This window comes from Platalea leucorodia (assembly GCF_965183815.1).
Source record: "Platalea leucorodia genome assembly, chromosome: Z".
NCBI lineage: Eukaryota > Metazoa > Chordata > Aves > Pelecaniformes > Threskiornithidae > Platalea > Platalea leucorodia.
The window spans coordinates 13,261,209-13,277,556 of NC_138858.1; the positions used below are offsets into that span (position 1 = coordinate 13,261,209).

Here is a 16,348-nt window from a genome sequence, read left to right on the forward strand (position 1 = left end):
CGCTTCCCACCCTCACGGGTGCTGCCCAGGGTTCCGCCATCTTGAGCTGCTGGGGCCCCTCACAGGCCGCCTCCACCCCCGCCCCGGCCACACACCCCCGGCCGGCCCGGCGCGGCCCTCCGGCCCCATTGGCGCGGCCGCGGCCGCTCAGGCCGGGTCGGTGCGGCCGCCCGCGGTTGCATCAGCTGCGGCGGCCGGAGGCGCCTGCGCGGGGCCGTTCCCGCCCCTTCCCCGCTGCGCCGAGCGGCTCCGCGTGTGGCAATGGCGGGCGCTGACAGCCAGGTGGGCCCGGCTGCGCGGCGGCGGCGGGCCGCGCTGGAGCACCGGCTCTCTCCTCGGCGCGGCTCCCCCTCACCGCGGGCCGGGGGGTGTCCTGAGGCGGGGCGTCCCTTTCGTCCCGCGTCAGGCCTGGAGGGGGGCGGCCCTGTCAGGAGGACGGGTGGTGGCGGCAGGAGGGAGCTAGGCCTCTTCCCCCTCAGCCTTATAGCGGGTTTGCTGCGGGGCAGCAGGGTCGGAAGGCGGTGGGATTTACCTGAAGGTAAAAGAGCAGGGAGCTGGGCTGTGGTTTCCCGGGGCGAAGGGGTCGGGTCTCTTCCCTGGTGTGTGGGGCTGAGGGGGGTTAAAGCGCCGTAGGTGTGAGCGACTGCTGGAGAATGAGGAAATGGTGCTCGCCCTCCTCAGGTAGATGCTGGGCAGGAAAAAAAGGCAGACTGCGGAAAGAAGAAAATGAAGGAGGGGGCCGGCGATGGAGGGCGGATGGAGGTGAGCTGCCCTTGGGCCACGGGGGGTTGAAAGAGGCGGTCTCCTGCTTGCTGTCTTGTGTACTGATGCAGTTCATCCCTCTGAAGTATTTCATCTGGCGTTACAGTGACTCCTTTTCCCACTATTTCTTATTGTACTGAAGTTTGCTATGAAGTGACTTTGTTGCATTTTACACCAAGTTATACTGATGTAATTGGAGAGTGGCTCTGATTTCCACAGTTGCTTTTTTCACTGTGCCTCTGTTTGCCCCAGGAGGTGGGCAGCAGATCTCTGGGATGAGGAAAGCCTGCCTAAAGTGCTCTGCCTTTTTGGTCTTCATGGTGGGTAAACACAGATCCCTCTGACTGTGCATGGAGAGGGCCAGCTGCTAGCCAGCACTAATGCTGTGCCAACTGCATAGCTGTGTAACTTTGATTATGCTGAAGCTGATAGCCCTGATGTCATTGTATGACGTGGAGGCTGGAGTCAGTTCCTCTCCGGGTGCCTCAGAGTAGAGGTGTTTGCTCAGTTTTTTGACCTAATAACAAAAATATATTTTTATGTTGAACTTCTGCAGTCTTTTCAAATTTATTTTTGTTGTTGTGTAGTTTATTGAACAGGTGTTTAATAAACTGTGTAGTAGCTTATTAACATACGTGTAGTTTATTAAAGAGGTGTACAGTGGTACATTTCAAAGTAGTAATTTTCATTAAGCTGAAGTGTTATTACTAAGTAACCAATACTATATAATTAATCTATCATAATAATGATGGTTAGATATAGCACATACATAGATATGGTCACATAGCTGCTTGTGAAAAGTATATCCATTCTGTTTGCATTATTGACATAATGTGATATTAGATTACTCTAATATTTTTTTCCTCTCTCTTTATTCATTATACATAGCTGAATCCCTGGCCTGCATTTATCAATGAGCGTTTAGAGATGTACAATAAACTTAAAGCTGAACATGATGCACTCCTTGCAGAAAGAGCTGCAAATGACAGTAAACCCATTAAAGTTACATTACCCGATGGCAAGCAGGTTGATGCTGAATCTTGGAAGACTACTCCTTACCAAATCGCTTGTGGAATTAGGTATGATTGTATTCTGTGATGCACTCAATCATTTTCAGACAGCTCTATGTCTGCAGGTTGTGGCTGTGAGAGTATGGGTAATGTATAAGTTCTCTGTTAGCCATTTATCTCAGCTCTTCTCAAGGCATCTTGTATATAATAAACTGGAGGTAATCAGTAGGGTTTGAGTTTTGGAGTGTAATTTTTTTGCCTCATGAAGGTACAGTTCCTACAATTAAATAAGAATATAGTTGAGATCTTTTAGTCACACATTACTTGCATATTTTTCCCTGCAAGTACTGTTGTTGCATTAAGAACTAATTTGCTAATAAATTTACTGTATCAGATTGAATGTTAGCACATGCAACCTCATTCGCATCAGCCTGGGGAAGATGGCTGCTGGGTGATGTTTCAGATGATTTCAAAGAGAGTTAACAGTATGAGTATCTTTCAGTTAACTGCATTCTTACTTGTGTGGGAGATACCCATCCAAAAGAGCATTGCACATCTCCCGGTTACTCAGACTTGCTGTGGAGTATATTTGAACAATGCACACTGGACACCCTAACAGTTAAAATTACAAAAACTGGGTGATTCCTAGAGGTGAAATGCCTTTTTTTTTCATGCTTAGGTGCCTTGTCGTTGGAACCTTCTTTGCTTTTGTGATTTGAGATCAAGGAAAGGGTTTTTTGCCTAGTGGAAACAAAACTGTAAAGTTACTACATCAGAAATGGTTTTTGATAGTTCTTAAAAGAGAAGCTCTGTCTTTTATTGCAATAAGATTTTGAAGTCAGGTTAGTACTTTGAGGTGGCTGCCTCTAAGTCAAATATGTTAATGAATGTTGAGTATACAGCACAGTTTTCTTCCCTCATCTCTGAGGTGTGAGTAGGATTTTCATAAATGTTCAAGACTGGCTAAACTGCTCATTTATTTGGAATTTATTTATGACATTGTACCTTTTCTGAGCACTCCTGAAAATCTTATTCAACATGGAGGGCAAATTTGGGGAACTTCTACTTGCTGATTTCAAAAGATTATATACTGTGTATTTATTCTGTAGTCAGGGCTTAGCTGACAACACTGTTATTGCTAAAGTGAACAAGATGGTTTGGGATCTAGACCGTCCTTTGGAGGAGGATTGTACCCTGGAGCTGCTTAAGTTTGAAGATGAAGAGGCTCAAGCAGTGAGTATCTTCTACCAAAATTTGTTTGTCCTTGGATTTGCATTAAACTCAGCCTCAAGTAGTTATTTGCGTCGTTATTGTGTTCAGAAGATGAGACAGGAACAGGTTTGCTGCGTAGGTACATCTGCATTTTTTCGTAGCTCCTTACAAGGGAGATGCCGTACTGCAGACAGTGTACATTCTGCTGTGTATTTGTAGCCAAGTCTGCTAGCAGTTGCTGTAGGTTATGTCAAGTCTGCTCTCGTTAAAGTTTTATATTTGCAACTTTCATGTTAATGTAAAGTAGGTCTTTTGAACTGACCTCTTTAGCACTGATTTTGAAAACAGTACTGAGTGCAGTACTGTCTGTACAATCATGAAAGTACTGGGTAGGCAGCTCTTTTACTGTGAATGTGCAAAAGTACGTCCTTTATTTTGGCTACTCATTTGGATGAATGTGGATATCCAGTAAATTTGTACATACTCTCTTTAGAAAAAATCATTTGGTACAACAAGCTGTTAGTCAAACTCATCACGGAGGTCTTGCCTTCAAACTTAAGGTTTTCGTATTGGCTAAGTGATGGCTGCTGTGAGATTTATGTTTTCTGCTCTGTGCAAATAAAAGCAGAATGAAGTCCTATAGATTTGCTTTTAATTTGTCAAAACTTCAGGTGTACTACAAGATGGAGTGTGATTTTTAACTTTATGAACTGTTCTACTTCAGTGCAGGATTTCCCATGCTTAAAATCTTCGGATTAGGACCACAGCCTTATGTTGAAAGTGCACCTTTTGGTCTTTATGCAGAGCTGACTGATTGAAGTTCATAGGAAAAAAGTTGCTGAATTAGTTTCCTGACTTCTTGACAATAATTGAATCATTTCAGCATTCGTTGAAAATAAGAATTATTCGCTACCAGGCTGTAAACAATTTTCAGTGTTACATTTTGGAAATATTGGTGCTTAGGGTGAGAGTGTTGTTGCTGGGCAGGTCACTTCTGTTCTGCAGACTGCTTTAATGTGGGATCTCCATCAAGTATCCTTAAAAGCGCATGTTTCAGAAAAGGTTTTAAATAAAATACTCAGAAATGCATTGTGCATATTCAGACTGGTCTTCTCTTTTTTCCCTCCATTAGGTATACTGGCACTCGAGTGCTCACATAATGGGTGAAGCTATGGAGCGAATCTATGGTGGCTGTTTGTGCTATGGCCCACCAATAGAAAATGGATTTTATTATGACATGTTCCTTGAGGAAGGGTAGGTTTTGTATTTTTCTTTTTAGTAGCAGAGAGATGGCAGTCACAGCAAAATTTTTGTTATCAGCTTGTTCCCAGAACAAAGTCATCTGCACTACTGCAGATTGCTTTGTTCTTTGCAGTGTGTCCCATTGACAGGCTAGTGCATTGCAACTCGATCAGAAATTGCAAGTGAAAGCAAGAATGATTCACTTTTTTGTGTGTGTTTATTTTAGGGGTGTGTCAAGTAATGACTTCTCTGCTTTGGAAACATTATGCAAAAAGATAATGAAGGAAAAACAAGCCTTTGAAAGACTGGAAGTTAAGAAGGAAACACTACTTGAAATGTTTAAGGTAGGCTGTTTTAAAAGGTTGTTTCTAGCATGGTGCAGTTATTCTTTAAGTATTTGTAACTTTAGCTGCATGTTCTGTTAGGGTAGAGGAAGGTCTACCAAATTAACTTCTTAAGGTGATATGTTCTTATAAGATCATTTGTGATATTTAACAAAAAAATGAGTGAAGTTGTAATTCTTAGGTTCTCAGGAATGTGCATTCGATTTTCTGCAACTGTAAGAATTCTCATTCTTCCCCTGGGTGACCTTGGTAGAATCTTTGAAGCCACATTCTTCATTTATTTGCCACAGATGTAAATTTGCAATATATTACGTGCAGTTATATGCTTACATTATATTGTCTGTTAGTAAAATGCTGTGGTGATGCTATAACTGCATGTGCTGATACATTCAGAAAGCTTCATAAAACGTTTTTTAGAATGAGGACTTCTGAGAAAGTCCAGGCAACACTAAAAGCTGATCCTTTCTCTTTAGTACCTAGCAGCAAATAATTTTCTGGCATTGAGACAGACGTTACTCAGTTTCCAGTCTTAGGGCATCAAGAGAATCATAGTGCCATTCAGGTTGGAAGGTACCTCTGTACGTCTCCAGTCCAATCTCATGCAGAGGGCATGGCGTCAACACTGAAGCCAGACCAGGTTTCTGAGGGCTTGTCCAGTTGGGCCTTCAAAACCTCTAAGGACGGAGACTGCACAACGTGCTCTCTGGGCAGCTTGCTCCACTGCTTAACTATCTGTCTGTCTGTCTTTTATAACCCTCTTTTGACGCAGCATAGCATTAGGTTTGCAAATAACTTAAAATGTCAGCCAGTTCTGTTGCTTAACAAGGAGTTAACAAATATGTGTGCTGCTCTTCTTCTCAGTATAATAAATTCAAGTGTCGCATCCTGAATGAGAAGGTCAATACTCCAACTACAACAGTATACAGGTAATTATGCATGCATCATAATATTACTTGGTACGTCTTTCTATGCTGAAATATACCAAATGAATGTTTTCTTGTTCTTAGGTGTGGTCCCTTGATAGATTTATGCAGAGGGCCTCATGTCAGACATACTGGCAAGATAAAGACCATAAAAATTCATAAGGTAAGTGCTGAAACTGCCTTAGACAAATGTTTTCACTGAAAATGTGTTGCTGTCTTTGGGCAATACTTCGTGGCTTATCCAAGAATTTACCGTGAAATGGGTAACCTGGCCAAAAGTTCAGTGTAACAAATTGATAAAGGTTTGTGTGCTAGAATGTTCAAATGGTGTGAAGCCCAACTAGGTGTCCAGGGCCTGCACTTCCAGCACAGACAGGAACGTGAGTGTGGCTTAAGGCTTGGTTGAACTGTATAAATTAGAGTTTATAGTTTTTGCTCAGCTGATGGTTATGGCTGAGTGTAAATAAACAGTTGGAATAGGATGGGTGCAAAGAGAGTAAATAGGCTTAAGAAAAAGACAAGAGAGAGCTTGAAACCATTTCTACATATTCTGTTCACTTATTCTTACTGGATTTTTCTAATCAGTGCTCTGAACATAAGATTAAAACTCTCCTTATGCCTTAGTTGTTCTATATTAAGTATAGTGATTTATTAATAATTGCATGCCTTTTCATAGCAGGCAGTAGTAGTAAAATGTGGAGGCTCCTGCTTTTCTTCAATGTTGCCTTTCTTTTTTGCATGCAGAATTCTTCTACCTATTGGGAAGGCAAGGCTGATATGGAATCCCTACAGCGCATCTACGGAATTTCATTCCCAGATGCAAAAATGCTGAAGGAATGGGAGAAATTCCAGGAGGAGGCTAAAAACAGAGATCACAGAAAAATTGGGCGGGTGAGACAGTTTTTCTGGTAATGTCTTTCACAAACTGTGCGGATGTAGCCCCTTAACTAGAAGGATCTCGAAGATAGCGTATACTTGCTGCCCCAATAGATGTGAAACAATTGTATTTTCAGTCGAGTTGCAAAGTCAGGTACTCTTGAAGAGCATTAAAAAGTCCTAAAGCAAGTAACTTCTCTTTAGACTTTTCACTGTTTCAAACACGATGGCATCCTTATTCCACCAAGCAATCGGAACAGAACATGAACAGTTAAGTCTGCAAAACATGAACACTTCAGTCTGCAGGCAGTGCTTCTTCCTACACAGTTTGCTGCAGCCTGTTCACTCACAGTTCTTTTCTTCTACGTGATCTCAGAATCCATAATACATTTCTGTGTTTTTTTCGTTGGTTGGGTTTTGGTTTTGTTTTTTAGATGGAAACCCCTGCCAGATAATTGATAGTCCTGAACATTGTTACAAGGTCTGCTGTTAGGACATCAGGAAATTATGCAGAAGAATTCACTATATGCGCACTCAAGTATGCGCACAACATTAGCCAACTACAGTTCACACATTCAGCTTATGTGAAAATAATTAGAGTGTTGCAGAACCAGAACTAAACATTACTTACCAGTGTACAAAGGGAGCTGTGGGGGCATGGTTAGGAGTTACACGTAAACATAAAGTTTTGGAGCATCAGTAATGAAACAGGAAACTGAACAATCTCCTTCCCCTGTAAGTACTGATGGAGATAAAAATACTAGTGAAAATGCATCTGATCTGTTGATACTGCTTTTTTTTTAGCTTTTTTTTTTTTAACTTTGATTAGTGATGCCCAGTCAGTAGTAATTAATTTGTGAATGTTAAGTGAAAGAGCTGGTGTACAAATACTAAGCTTTTCAAATATTATTTTTCTGCAGGACCAAGAACTGTTTTTCTTCCATGAGCTCAGCCCTGGGAGCTGTTTTTTCTTGCCAAAAGGAGCTTACATTTATAACACATTAATTGAGTTTATCCGGGTAAGTAAGGTCTTTTGGAAATCTTCTAATCGAAGAAATTGCTTAATTTTAGAAAAATAGGTAACAGCATATTACATGTAACAGTATTAACAGCACTTCATTTTAAGTTAGTTTAATCTCTTAGTCCTGTAAACCACGGAACTAAAGAAACCTGGTTTCTTCGAATTGGTTTTGTCACAATCTCCCCTAAGTTATGTTTTTATCAATACTTTATACCTGCAGTTAAAGCAGTAATAACGATGCTTTATAATATAAATTCTTCGACATCTAATAGTACAGCTAAGCTCACACTACAGCTGCTCCACTGATGCATATTGGTTTGTTTTAATAAACTCACTAAATTTGGCTTTGTAGAACTATTTGTTATGAAATTATGTGTAGAAAAAAAAATCTTGATCTTCCTGTTATAATATTTAAAGTCTGTCTTATTGTGTATTTGGGCTGCAATGTACTAACAAGTGTCATTGAATAATTAGAGACTGCTGCTTTGCTTGCAGGGAGGAAACTTGTTCTTCTTGCTTACTACAGAGAAATTGTTTGGGGAAGGGTGGTGCTGGTGGAAGGGATGCATCCTGGCATGTCCAGCTTGAATTTTACTCTTCCCTGCTCTTCTCTTCTCGAGTCGTGGACTTCTATAGGGCAGCATTTTCTGTGATGGCTGCAGATTGAAGACTGAGTACCATTACTTTTGTTTGCTTTATTAGTTATTTTACATACTGGGTCTCTTGTTTTAGAGTGAGTATCGAAAACGTGGATTCCAGGAGGTTGTCACTCCCAATGTTTTCAACAGCAAACTATGGATGACTTCGGGGCACTGGCAGCATTACAGTGAAAACATGTTTTCCTTTGAAGTGGAGAAAGAAATTTTTGCTCTGAAGCCTATGAACTGTCCAGGACACTGGTAAATATGTAGCAAATGCAATTTACCAAAGATGATGCTGATTCAAAAAAAAAAAAATCCTGTTTCTTTTGCCTGCTTAATTACAAAGATGGCTATCTTCAGGTATTCAAATGTCACATGCTGTCAGGAGTGATGTAATTATGAGTCTTGTTGTCTACATGCTCTGTTTACTTGTGATGCTGAGAAATGTCATTTTTCCATCATTACAGTGACTGTGTTTTAGACCTGAAGCTTACCTTGGTACTACAAAACCTGGATGTCCAAAACAGATACTGGGGCATTGTCAATTTTATGGCAATTTAGGCTCTTAGGTTTTAATGCTCAGTTTTAGGAGCTGTTTAATCTTCTCTCTGTGAGGTGGGGGAAGCCTACTAACTACAAAAGGATATCTGCATTTGTTTTCCTGACAAAACTAGATGTGAATGATGGTTGTATTCAGATTACATGATTGGCATTATAGGCATCTGCTTAGGTACTGTCTGCTTCTCATGGGCTGTTCTTTGCAGAATTTTGATTCTGGATGAGCTTCAAGTAATAAACTTTTCCTTCAGCCTTATGTTTGATCATCGTCCAAGATCATGGCGTGAGCTGCCATTACGATTGGCTGATTTTGGTGTTCTGCATCGCAATGAACTGTCAGGAGCTCTTACAGGACTCACTCGAGTACGTCGGTTCCAGCAGGACGATGCTCACATATTCTGTGCTATGGAGCAGGTATCGGCTGCTGTTAAATGAAATTGGGTATTAAAATCAGATTAGCTGATTTTTCCATATTTGAGACTTTATTTCTATTCTCATAAAGATTGAAGAGGAGATAAAGAGTTGTCTGCAGTTCTTGCGTACTGTGTATGATGTCTTCGGATTTTCCTTTAAACTGAATCTCTCCACTCGTCCTGAAAAGTACCTGGGAGATATTGAAGTGTGGAATCAAGCTGAAAAGGTAAACAGTAGTTTTATTAACTTTTTATAGGAAAGCAAGGCTGCAGCTGGAAGTCCTATAAGAACATATTGCCTTCTGGGAGGTACCGTGACAGCTGGGCATGAGCAATATAACTTTAATAACTGTCTTCGATTCAGTCTGGCTGCTGTAAACAGCTTACTCTCCATACAGAAGCAATCTCCATGTCAGAATCAAATTACCTTTCTCTCCTTCTCTCTCTCCTTGTATATTTTTGATAATTTAAAAAAAAAAAAAAAAAAAAGAAGGAAGAGAACCAATTCTGGCAGCCCCAGTAATAAGACTTAGAGCCATCTTCCAAAAGCCAGGTTGCTTTCATGATTAAAGGGATAGGGTTAGCCCCTGGGAGTGCAGTGCTGGGGAGAAGATAGGGCAGAAATAGACATTAGGTGTATCAGGGTGGATCCCTTCTCAATATTATCTACAAACTTTGGATCTAGCATAAAAATTTCTTGCATCTTAGCTAATGCTGTTTGTTTGGCTTCTTCCAAAATGAATGCGTTAATTTTGTTTGTTTAAATTTTAATTTTGTTTGTTTAAATTTGGACTGGAATTTTGTTTTAGCTGGAGCCCTTCTGAAACTTTCCTTTTTCAGAAAACAAATGAGTTGCAGCAGTAACTGAGAAGTACTGAGAATTGGTAGTGTCACATATCTGTAGCAGCAGGCTGACCTGATGCTGTAACATGGAAAGACAGCAAATGATTGAGAAACACTGAATGTGTGTGTCCTTTATCTTTAGCAACTCGAAAACAGCCTCAATGACTTTGGTGAGAAGTGGGAGTTGAACCCTGGCGATGGAGCTTTCTATGGACCTAAGGTTAGTATGTTGCTAACCCCTAGCTGGGTTGGGCTTTTAATTCTGTTTCGATGAGGCAGACAAAAGTTATACAATTCCTTGCTTTCCATTGATACTACCGTAATCTTGGCAGTAGGGGTAGCATGCAAATACTGTTCTTTGCAGTATGGCGGATGAATAGAAAAAACCCCAAAGTCTTCATGTGTTTACAAAATTATGCTAAACGTCGCTTTCCCCAGAAAGACAAGTGTTGGGCATCTCTTTGTGCAGAATGTTTGCCAGATGACTTCAAATACATACCTGACCAAGACAAAGTCTCTATCTAGTTAACATTCTGCTCTGAGTTAGTTAAACAAATACAGGTGGATACTGAACGCTGTTAATACATAAAGAATGTTTTTCATATCTTCTTATGAGCAAGGGGGAGAAAATAGTATCGTGGTCCTCTTGGGTTTTATTCATGATCTTCTTGGTAAAGACAACTTTTATTTTTTATTTATTGTCCTGCACATTTCCTTCCAATGTAACACTATAACTAAATTTTTCAGTGTCAGTATGCGTTTCTAAAGCATTGGTGCTGTTAGGTTTGGCTGGAGGATATAGAACAAAACTGATTCTTAAACTGACAACCTGGTACAAGCTGAGATTGTTAGGAGCTGGGATTAGGGAGAGGGGATTTTTTTTGTAGTTATCTAATACCATTTTAAGATGCTGTATGGCTGAAATTTTCTGTTTTTCCAGATACATAAACTCCTACATACTTGAGAGAGAAATACTACTCTGTGATCCTGGTTTTCACATAGCTTTAACACACATTTCATTAATTAAACCAAGTTTACACTTAGAAACTATTTGTCTGCTGCTTCAACAGAGCTGATTGGTTTGGTGGGAGACATGAACAGAAGGTGGCACTGTAAGATCTGTATTACCACAGCAGTTGCTGCATCAGAAATAATCCTTTGGTAATAAGTGAATCCTAAGTCATGAGAAAAACAAAAATAAACTTACTGGTAAAAGAAATTTTTTAAAAATGTTACTTTTATTGGCACAGTTCTGTAGCTGCATTGAGTTGCTTGTGCGTTTTGGTATTTTTAAAAAGCCCCTTGCATTGGTTTTGTGGTTTTGTTGGGTTTTTTTAAAGCTGTCTCTTCAATTCACACAGATTAAGTAGGGCTTTCTAGACATTTCCTGATATCTTTGCGCTTAAGGACAGAGCGCATTACAAAATTACTTGTAAATCTTTCCCTAATAAACCTACATTTATGTCTATATTCAGTCATCTAGTAAAGTGGTTCTGATTTCTCTCTTCGTATGCTAATTGAATCAATTTCATTTTATGGCTTGTAGGTGAAATGTGTCATAGCAGCTAATCATTCATAATGTGAAATGCAAACAAGATTTAGTAATTTCCTCAGTTGATTTGAAAGAAGGCAAATATCTACAGGAACCTTTGTTAACCTTAATTAACCTTATACTTGCTCCTAATACACTCTAGCCAAAGTACGGTGAGCAAACGTAGCATTTTGCACTGGTTTTAATGGAAACTAGTTGAAGTTACATTTTTAAGTTAAGCTCTACATCTAGGGTACCTTTAAACTATTTGCATTTTTTTTCTACTCTATAACTGGATGATTTGAAATTAAAGAAGGCTGTAAATCATTTATTTTGAAAGAAGCTCTTTGGTGAGTAGCTGAACTATGATAAACTCTGGCTTCCGAATGCAAAATTGAAAGACATTTAGAACTTCAGTTAATAAAACACTGGTCTGTTTGATACATAAATTAAAATAAGGCACACAGCCCCAGCATATGGCCATACTGGTAAAATGATGAATAAGAGAGCAATGTGATAAATAAATAAGGTCAGGAGACTATAAATGTACTGTTTTCTATCTGTCTCTTTGTCTAACTTTTATCATAAGCATACTGAGGATTAAAGCGTAAGATGCAATAGAAAGAACAGGCTTGACTGTAGATACTCAGTTAGAACAAGTGTCATTGATTAATATGATCCCTACTGGTAAGTGGACTACTTAACAGCAGGATTCTCATCCCATGTTCCTGCCCTGAATTTGTAAGATCAGCTGCAAAGTATTCCAGTACTGCATAATAAAGGAGTGTAAGTTTGCCAGTTTGAGGTTAAAGAAGTCTCATTTTTGGTGAGACATGTTCAGTTCTGATCTTGGACTTGCACTCCTGTGCTGCTGAATTCAGTTGGTGAAAAGGCCCATGAAAGTCCCAGACTGAAACTCACAAAAAATAGTCTGAGGTACTAAATGTAGTTCCCCGCTGAAGTAATGTCTCTACTTGCTCACCCTGTTTTTAGCTCTAACATTTTCTGTATCAGAACTTGCAAATCATTTAAGTCCTAATGTAGGCTGAAATAAAAGTATGTTGTCTAAAACCATGTACATTTCCTCTGCATTGAGTGAAACCTTCCATCTTAAAACAATGAGTTTGCTTTCAGAGGGGCATACTTGTATCTTAAACTGTAGTAAAAGTTTGTGTCTTTTTTGTTTTTAAGATTGACATTCAGATTAAAGATGCCATTGGCCGCTACCACCAATGTGCTACAATCCAACTCGACTTCCAGCTGCCAGTCAGATTTAACCTCACCTTTGTCAGGTAAGCACAGAGGCTGGTGGGTTTAATTGCTATATAATCTGACTTTCCTGTCATTTACAGGCATAAGTTTACATCAAGAAAAAACTTATATTTAAAAAAAAAAAAAAAATCTCTTCACAGCCATGATGGTAATGACAAGACAAGACCAGTTATCATTCACCGGGCTATCTTGGGATCTGTGGAGAGAATGATCGCCATTCTAACTGAAAACTACGGAGGCAAATGGTAACGTTGAAAAGTAGATTTATTATTCCAGTTTGAGCAAACACTCAGAGAAGAGTGTTGAAGAGAAAGTAGCCCCAAGCATGCAAGAATCAAAAGGGTTTGTTCTACTTGCTTGCTACAGAGACATGCCGTAGGCGTACCACAGGGCAATTACTTCTGAACCACCTTCCTTAGATATTAAATAATTTTAGATATGATAGCCTCTACATGATACCACTCATGCAGGTGCAGCATACAGCTTGCCTGTCCAAGGTGTATACATGTCAACTTTGCTTTTGCAGCTGGGCTGCCTTGCAAAGAGTCATTTATGTAGGTCATCTCCTTTACCTGCTGCAGTATAATACTTGATGGGGATGACCTCTCTGATTATAGTAAGACTCAAAAGTAAGTGTTTTCCCATAATTAGTTAGTAATAAGCTCAACAACTCAATCGTGATTTGTTGTCTGATGTAAAACACAACTTGAATCTTCAGTTCAAAAAGTACTTTTGTCCACACTGCAATTCTTTTAGACACTAGGTTCTTTTTGGGAGATAAATTGTAACGAGTATAGGGCTATCATTGCCTCTGAAACCAATTTAAGCAGCTGGCTTTATGAATCTCTTGTGTAGATTTTAGTCCTATCTGTTAAGAGGATTTTTCGTAGTAAAAAAATACTGAAAGCTGTATAAACGTGTTTTGTTTGTTTATTGAAGGCCTCTCTGGCTGTCACCACAGCAGGTAATGGTGGTACCAGTGGGACCAACATGTGATGAGTATGCTCAACAGGTGATGTATATGATTTTGGGGCTTTTTTTTTTCAGTATGTTGTATTTAGTTGAGATACTTGATTATTAATGATTAATAGTGTTTATCCCAGATAAATGTTATGAGTCTTTGCATATTACATTGTATCATTTTTATATTACAACAGTAATTAGCTGCTGAAGTTGTAGATGTCTCTTAAAGAGGACCTGAAATAGATTTTGGGTATCTAAACAACAAATGCTGATCTTTGTGAGGCTTTCGTTTTTGGAAAATGTAGTTTTTCTCTCTAGCTCAAACGCTGTCTTACCCTTCAGGTTCTAGTCTCCCATGGCCATGTGCATCTTGCAAAAGCAGTAAGAAAGATGAAGATGGGCCTTCACATATTTAGCATCCAGCAGACCTTCTCCTGTATTTCTTTCAAGCACATTATACATAAATAAAATAGTCTGCAAAATAAAAAAAACCCTTCTAATCAGAAAGCTCCACCATTCTGCTGCCTTTTGCAATATCAAACTCAAATCACTATTCAGCCCAAAACATTACATATTCACATCACTGCTTAGTTATTTAGTGTGTATGTACTTGCATGATAGCTGACCTGTTTTCATTTCTTGAAGTGGGCTCATTTCCAATGCCTGAGCCAATGTCAGAGCCTTTGTTTTAGGGGTTAGATAAGCTTGACTGGCTTAAATCTACAAGTCATAAATAGTTCATTGTCATGAATATCCTGTAGTGACAGTGTAAATACTTTTTCTCCTAGGTCAGGCAGCACTTCCACGACGCTGGATTAATGGCAGATGTTGATGTAGATCCTGGGTGCACGCTGAACAAGAAGATCAGAAATGCTCAGCTTGCACAGTATAATTTTATTCTGGGTAATGTATAGTGCATTTGTTACCTTTATCCTGGCTGACTTTCTTGCATAGGTTATAGGATTTGATCTTTATTCTGTGAGCAAGGCAGAGAGTGGTAGTCGGTGTTTCAGGTCACTTTGCTCCTAAGAGTCTCTGTTCCAGAGAGTCTCTCCTGCCTGCATGATAGGCATTCCTGGCTTGTATAGCTGTCAGTGACAGGAGGTCACTGTGACCCAAGGCATTACTGCTGCTTTAGAAAAAGGTCTTTGCTGTCTTCTGGTCAGCAATGGGGAGAAATCTCTTGGCCTTTGTCAGTCAGATTGTTAAGCAATGTTTCCACACCCCCACCCCCCCATAATTTATGCTCTTGTTTCAAGTGTAGCAAAAGAAGTACCGTATTTTCACTGCATTCAGCTGTGGTGCGCTTCTGAGCTATACACGCATGCATGGAAGGCCCTTCCACGAGAGGGCAATGCAGGGACAACTAGAAACTGACCCCGAAGTATGTGATTTGATGCACCACCTTAGTCATGTCATGTAAATTGAGGCTGTAGTATTGACCCTAAAACTATCTGGGATCCATTAGAGTAGAAGGAGCTTTTGGCAGAGAACCTCTACCCTCAGAGTCATGAGTAAAGTTCTTTTGTTCTTTAAAACTTTAAGTATATGATACAGATAAGACACAACCACATTTTACCTTCAAGACCACAAACAAATGATCAGCCAATCAGGGAAAAAGTCTTACCTAATTTATGTTCAGAGGTTGTTTCAAAGAGTTGTCCCACAGAATGTAGCTTGGGTACCAGAGAAATACAATCTCCTGTAGCAACTTCCAAGTACATTATATAAAATTTATATTAGTAATGCGACATACATATGTTATCTTGGTATCTGTATCTTAATGTTCAAGTAAAATAGCTTTGGGATTTTCCAATAAACTGTCTTGCTGTCTCTGTAAAGAAAGCAAATAGCTATTGGTTATTTACAATCAAGTTGTCTTTCTGATCTTTGCCTGTGGAGTACTCTATGTTTATTTCTCATTTTGACTTTGTGGTTCTCTCTAATAAGAAGTAAGTCAAGCTGGACTTACTAAGTTTACTTTTCTCTTTACTCATATTTTGCTAAGTTGCTGTTCATGACACACTAAAACGTGTTAAATGATACGAGGTTAAATAAGGCTATTGGCTGTTACAGATCTAAGTGGAGGGAGCTGGGAGGTGGGCAAGGAAGGATTTGATGTGTTGGTTGTAAGGTTTTTAGACTTTTTGTTTAGAATGCCTAAGTTTTAAGGGAATGGGGGAAAAAAAGAGCTTGCTAAATATTAAGTTCATTCATTTGCATCTTGGTTGTTTCTAGTTGTTGGTGAAAAGGAGAAGGCGAGCGGAACAGTTAACATCCGCACCCGAGATAACAAGGTGCATGGTGAGCGTACAATTGCCGACACTGTGGAGAGACTGCTGGAACTGAAATGCTCTCGCTCCAGACAAGCTGAAGAGGAATTCTAACACCATCTGCTGTACCTGGCATAAAAAAAAGATTCTAGTTTTCGTAATTCAGTTAACCACAGAGTTTTTCTGCTGAACCAGATTTGAAATATATTTCACATTGGACCTCTTGCTCGTTTTAGCAGAGATTTTTTTCTTTAGTCAGAAATGTCTCTTTTTTGTAAAAATCAATTTTTCACAGACCTTGAAGTAAAATTTCCTGGCCTCTGACTAATGACAGATGAAGCAAGATAAAATTACTTTCTGTGACTGCAAGGGAAAATGGAAATGTTAATCAGGTATACCCATCGCATTCTAACTACCCTGTTAAGAATAAAATACATTTTGATAAGAACTGTTTTTCATGAAAG

The 16,348-nt window shown here is 39.6% G+C and overlaps 1 protein-coding gene across 2 annotated transcripts; it reads left to right on the forward strand.

Annotated features, from left to right (window-relative positions):
• Positions 1–225: 225 nt before the first annotated feature.
• TARS1 (threonyl-tRNA synthetase 1) lies at positions 226–16,109 on the forward strand. 2 transcript variants are annotated; one of them, XM_082335415.1, is made up of 19 exons: positions 226–282; positions 682–762; positions 1,651–1,841; positions 2,882–3,005; positions 4,117–4,238; positions 4,453–4,570; positions 5,432–5,496; positions 5,578–5,656; positions 6,238–6,384; positions 7,290–7,388; positions 8,123–8,289; positions 8,841–9,003; positions 9,092–9,229; positions 9,988–10,065; positions 12,568–12,668; positions 12,789–12,893; positions 13,588–13,660; positions 14,400–14,514; positions 15,850–16,109. In XM_082335415.1, exons 1-19 carry the CDS (start codon positions 262–264, stop codon positions 15,996–15,998), a joined length of 2,136 nt encoding a protein of 711 aa, XP_082191541.1. In that variant the 5' UTR covers positions 226–261; the 3' UTR covers positions 15,999–16,109. The 2 variants fall into 2 exon arrangements, with proteins under 2 accessions (XP_082191541.1, XP_082191542.1); XM_082335416.1 differs by lacking the exon at positions 226–282 and adding an exon at positions 469–538.
• The last annotated feature ends 239 nt before the right edge of the window (positions 16,110–16,348 follow it).

Excerpts from the sequence above, each read along its gene's own strand:
- TARS1 (XM_082335415.1), top strand. The coding sequence starts at position 262 with ATGGCGGGCGCTGACAGCCAG. Across the intron at positions 4,239-4,452 it reads GACATGTTCCTTGAGGAAGG|GGGTGTGTCAAGTAATGACT; the intron begins GTAGGTTTTGTA and ends TGTTTATTTTAG. Across the intron at positions 12,669-12,788 it reads TTTAACCTCACCTTTGTCAG|CCATGATGGTAATGACAAGA; the intron begins GTAAGCACAGAG and ends ATCTCTTCACAG.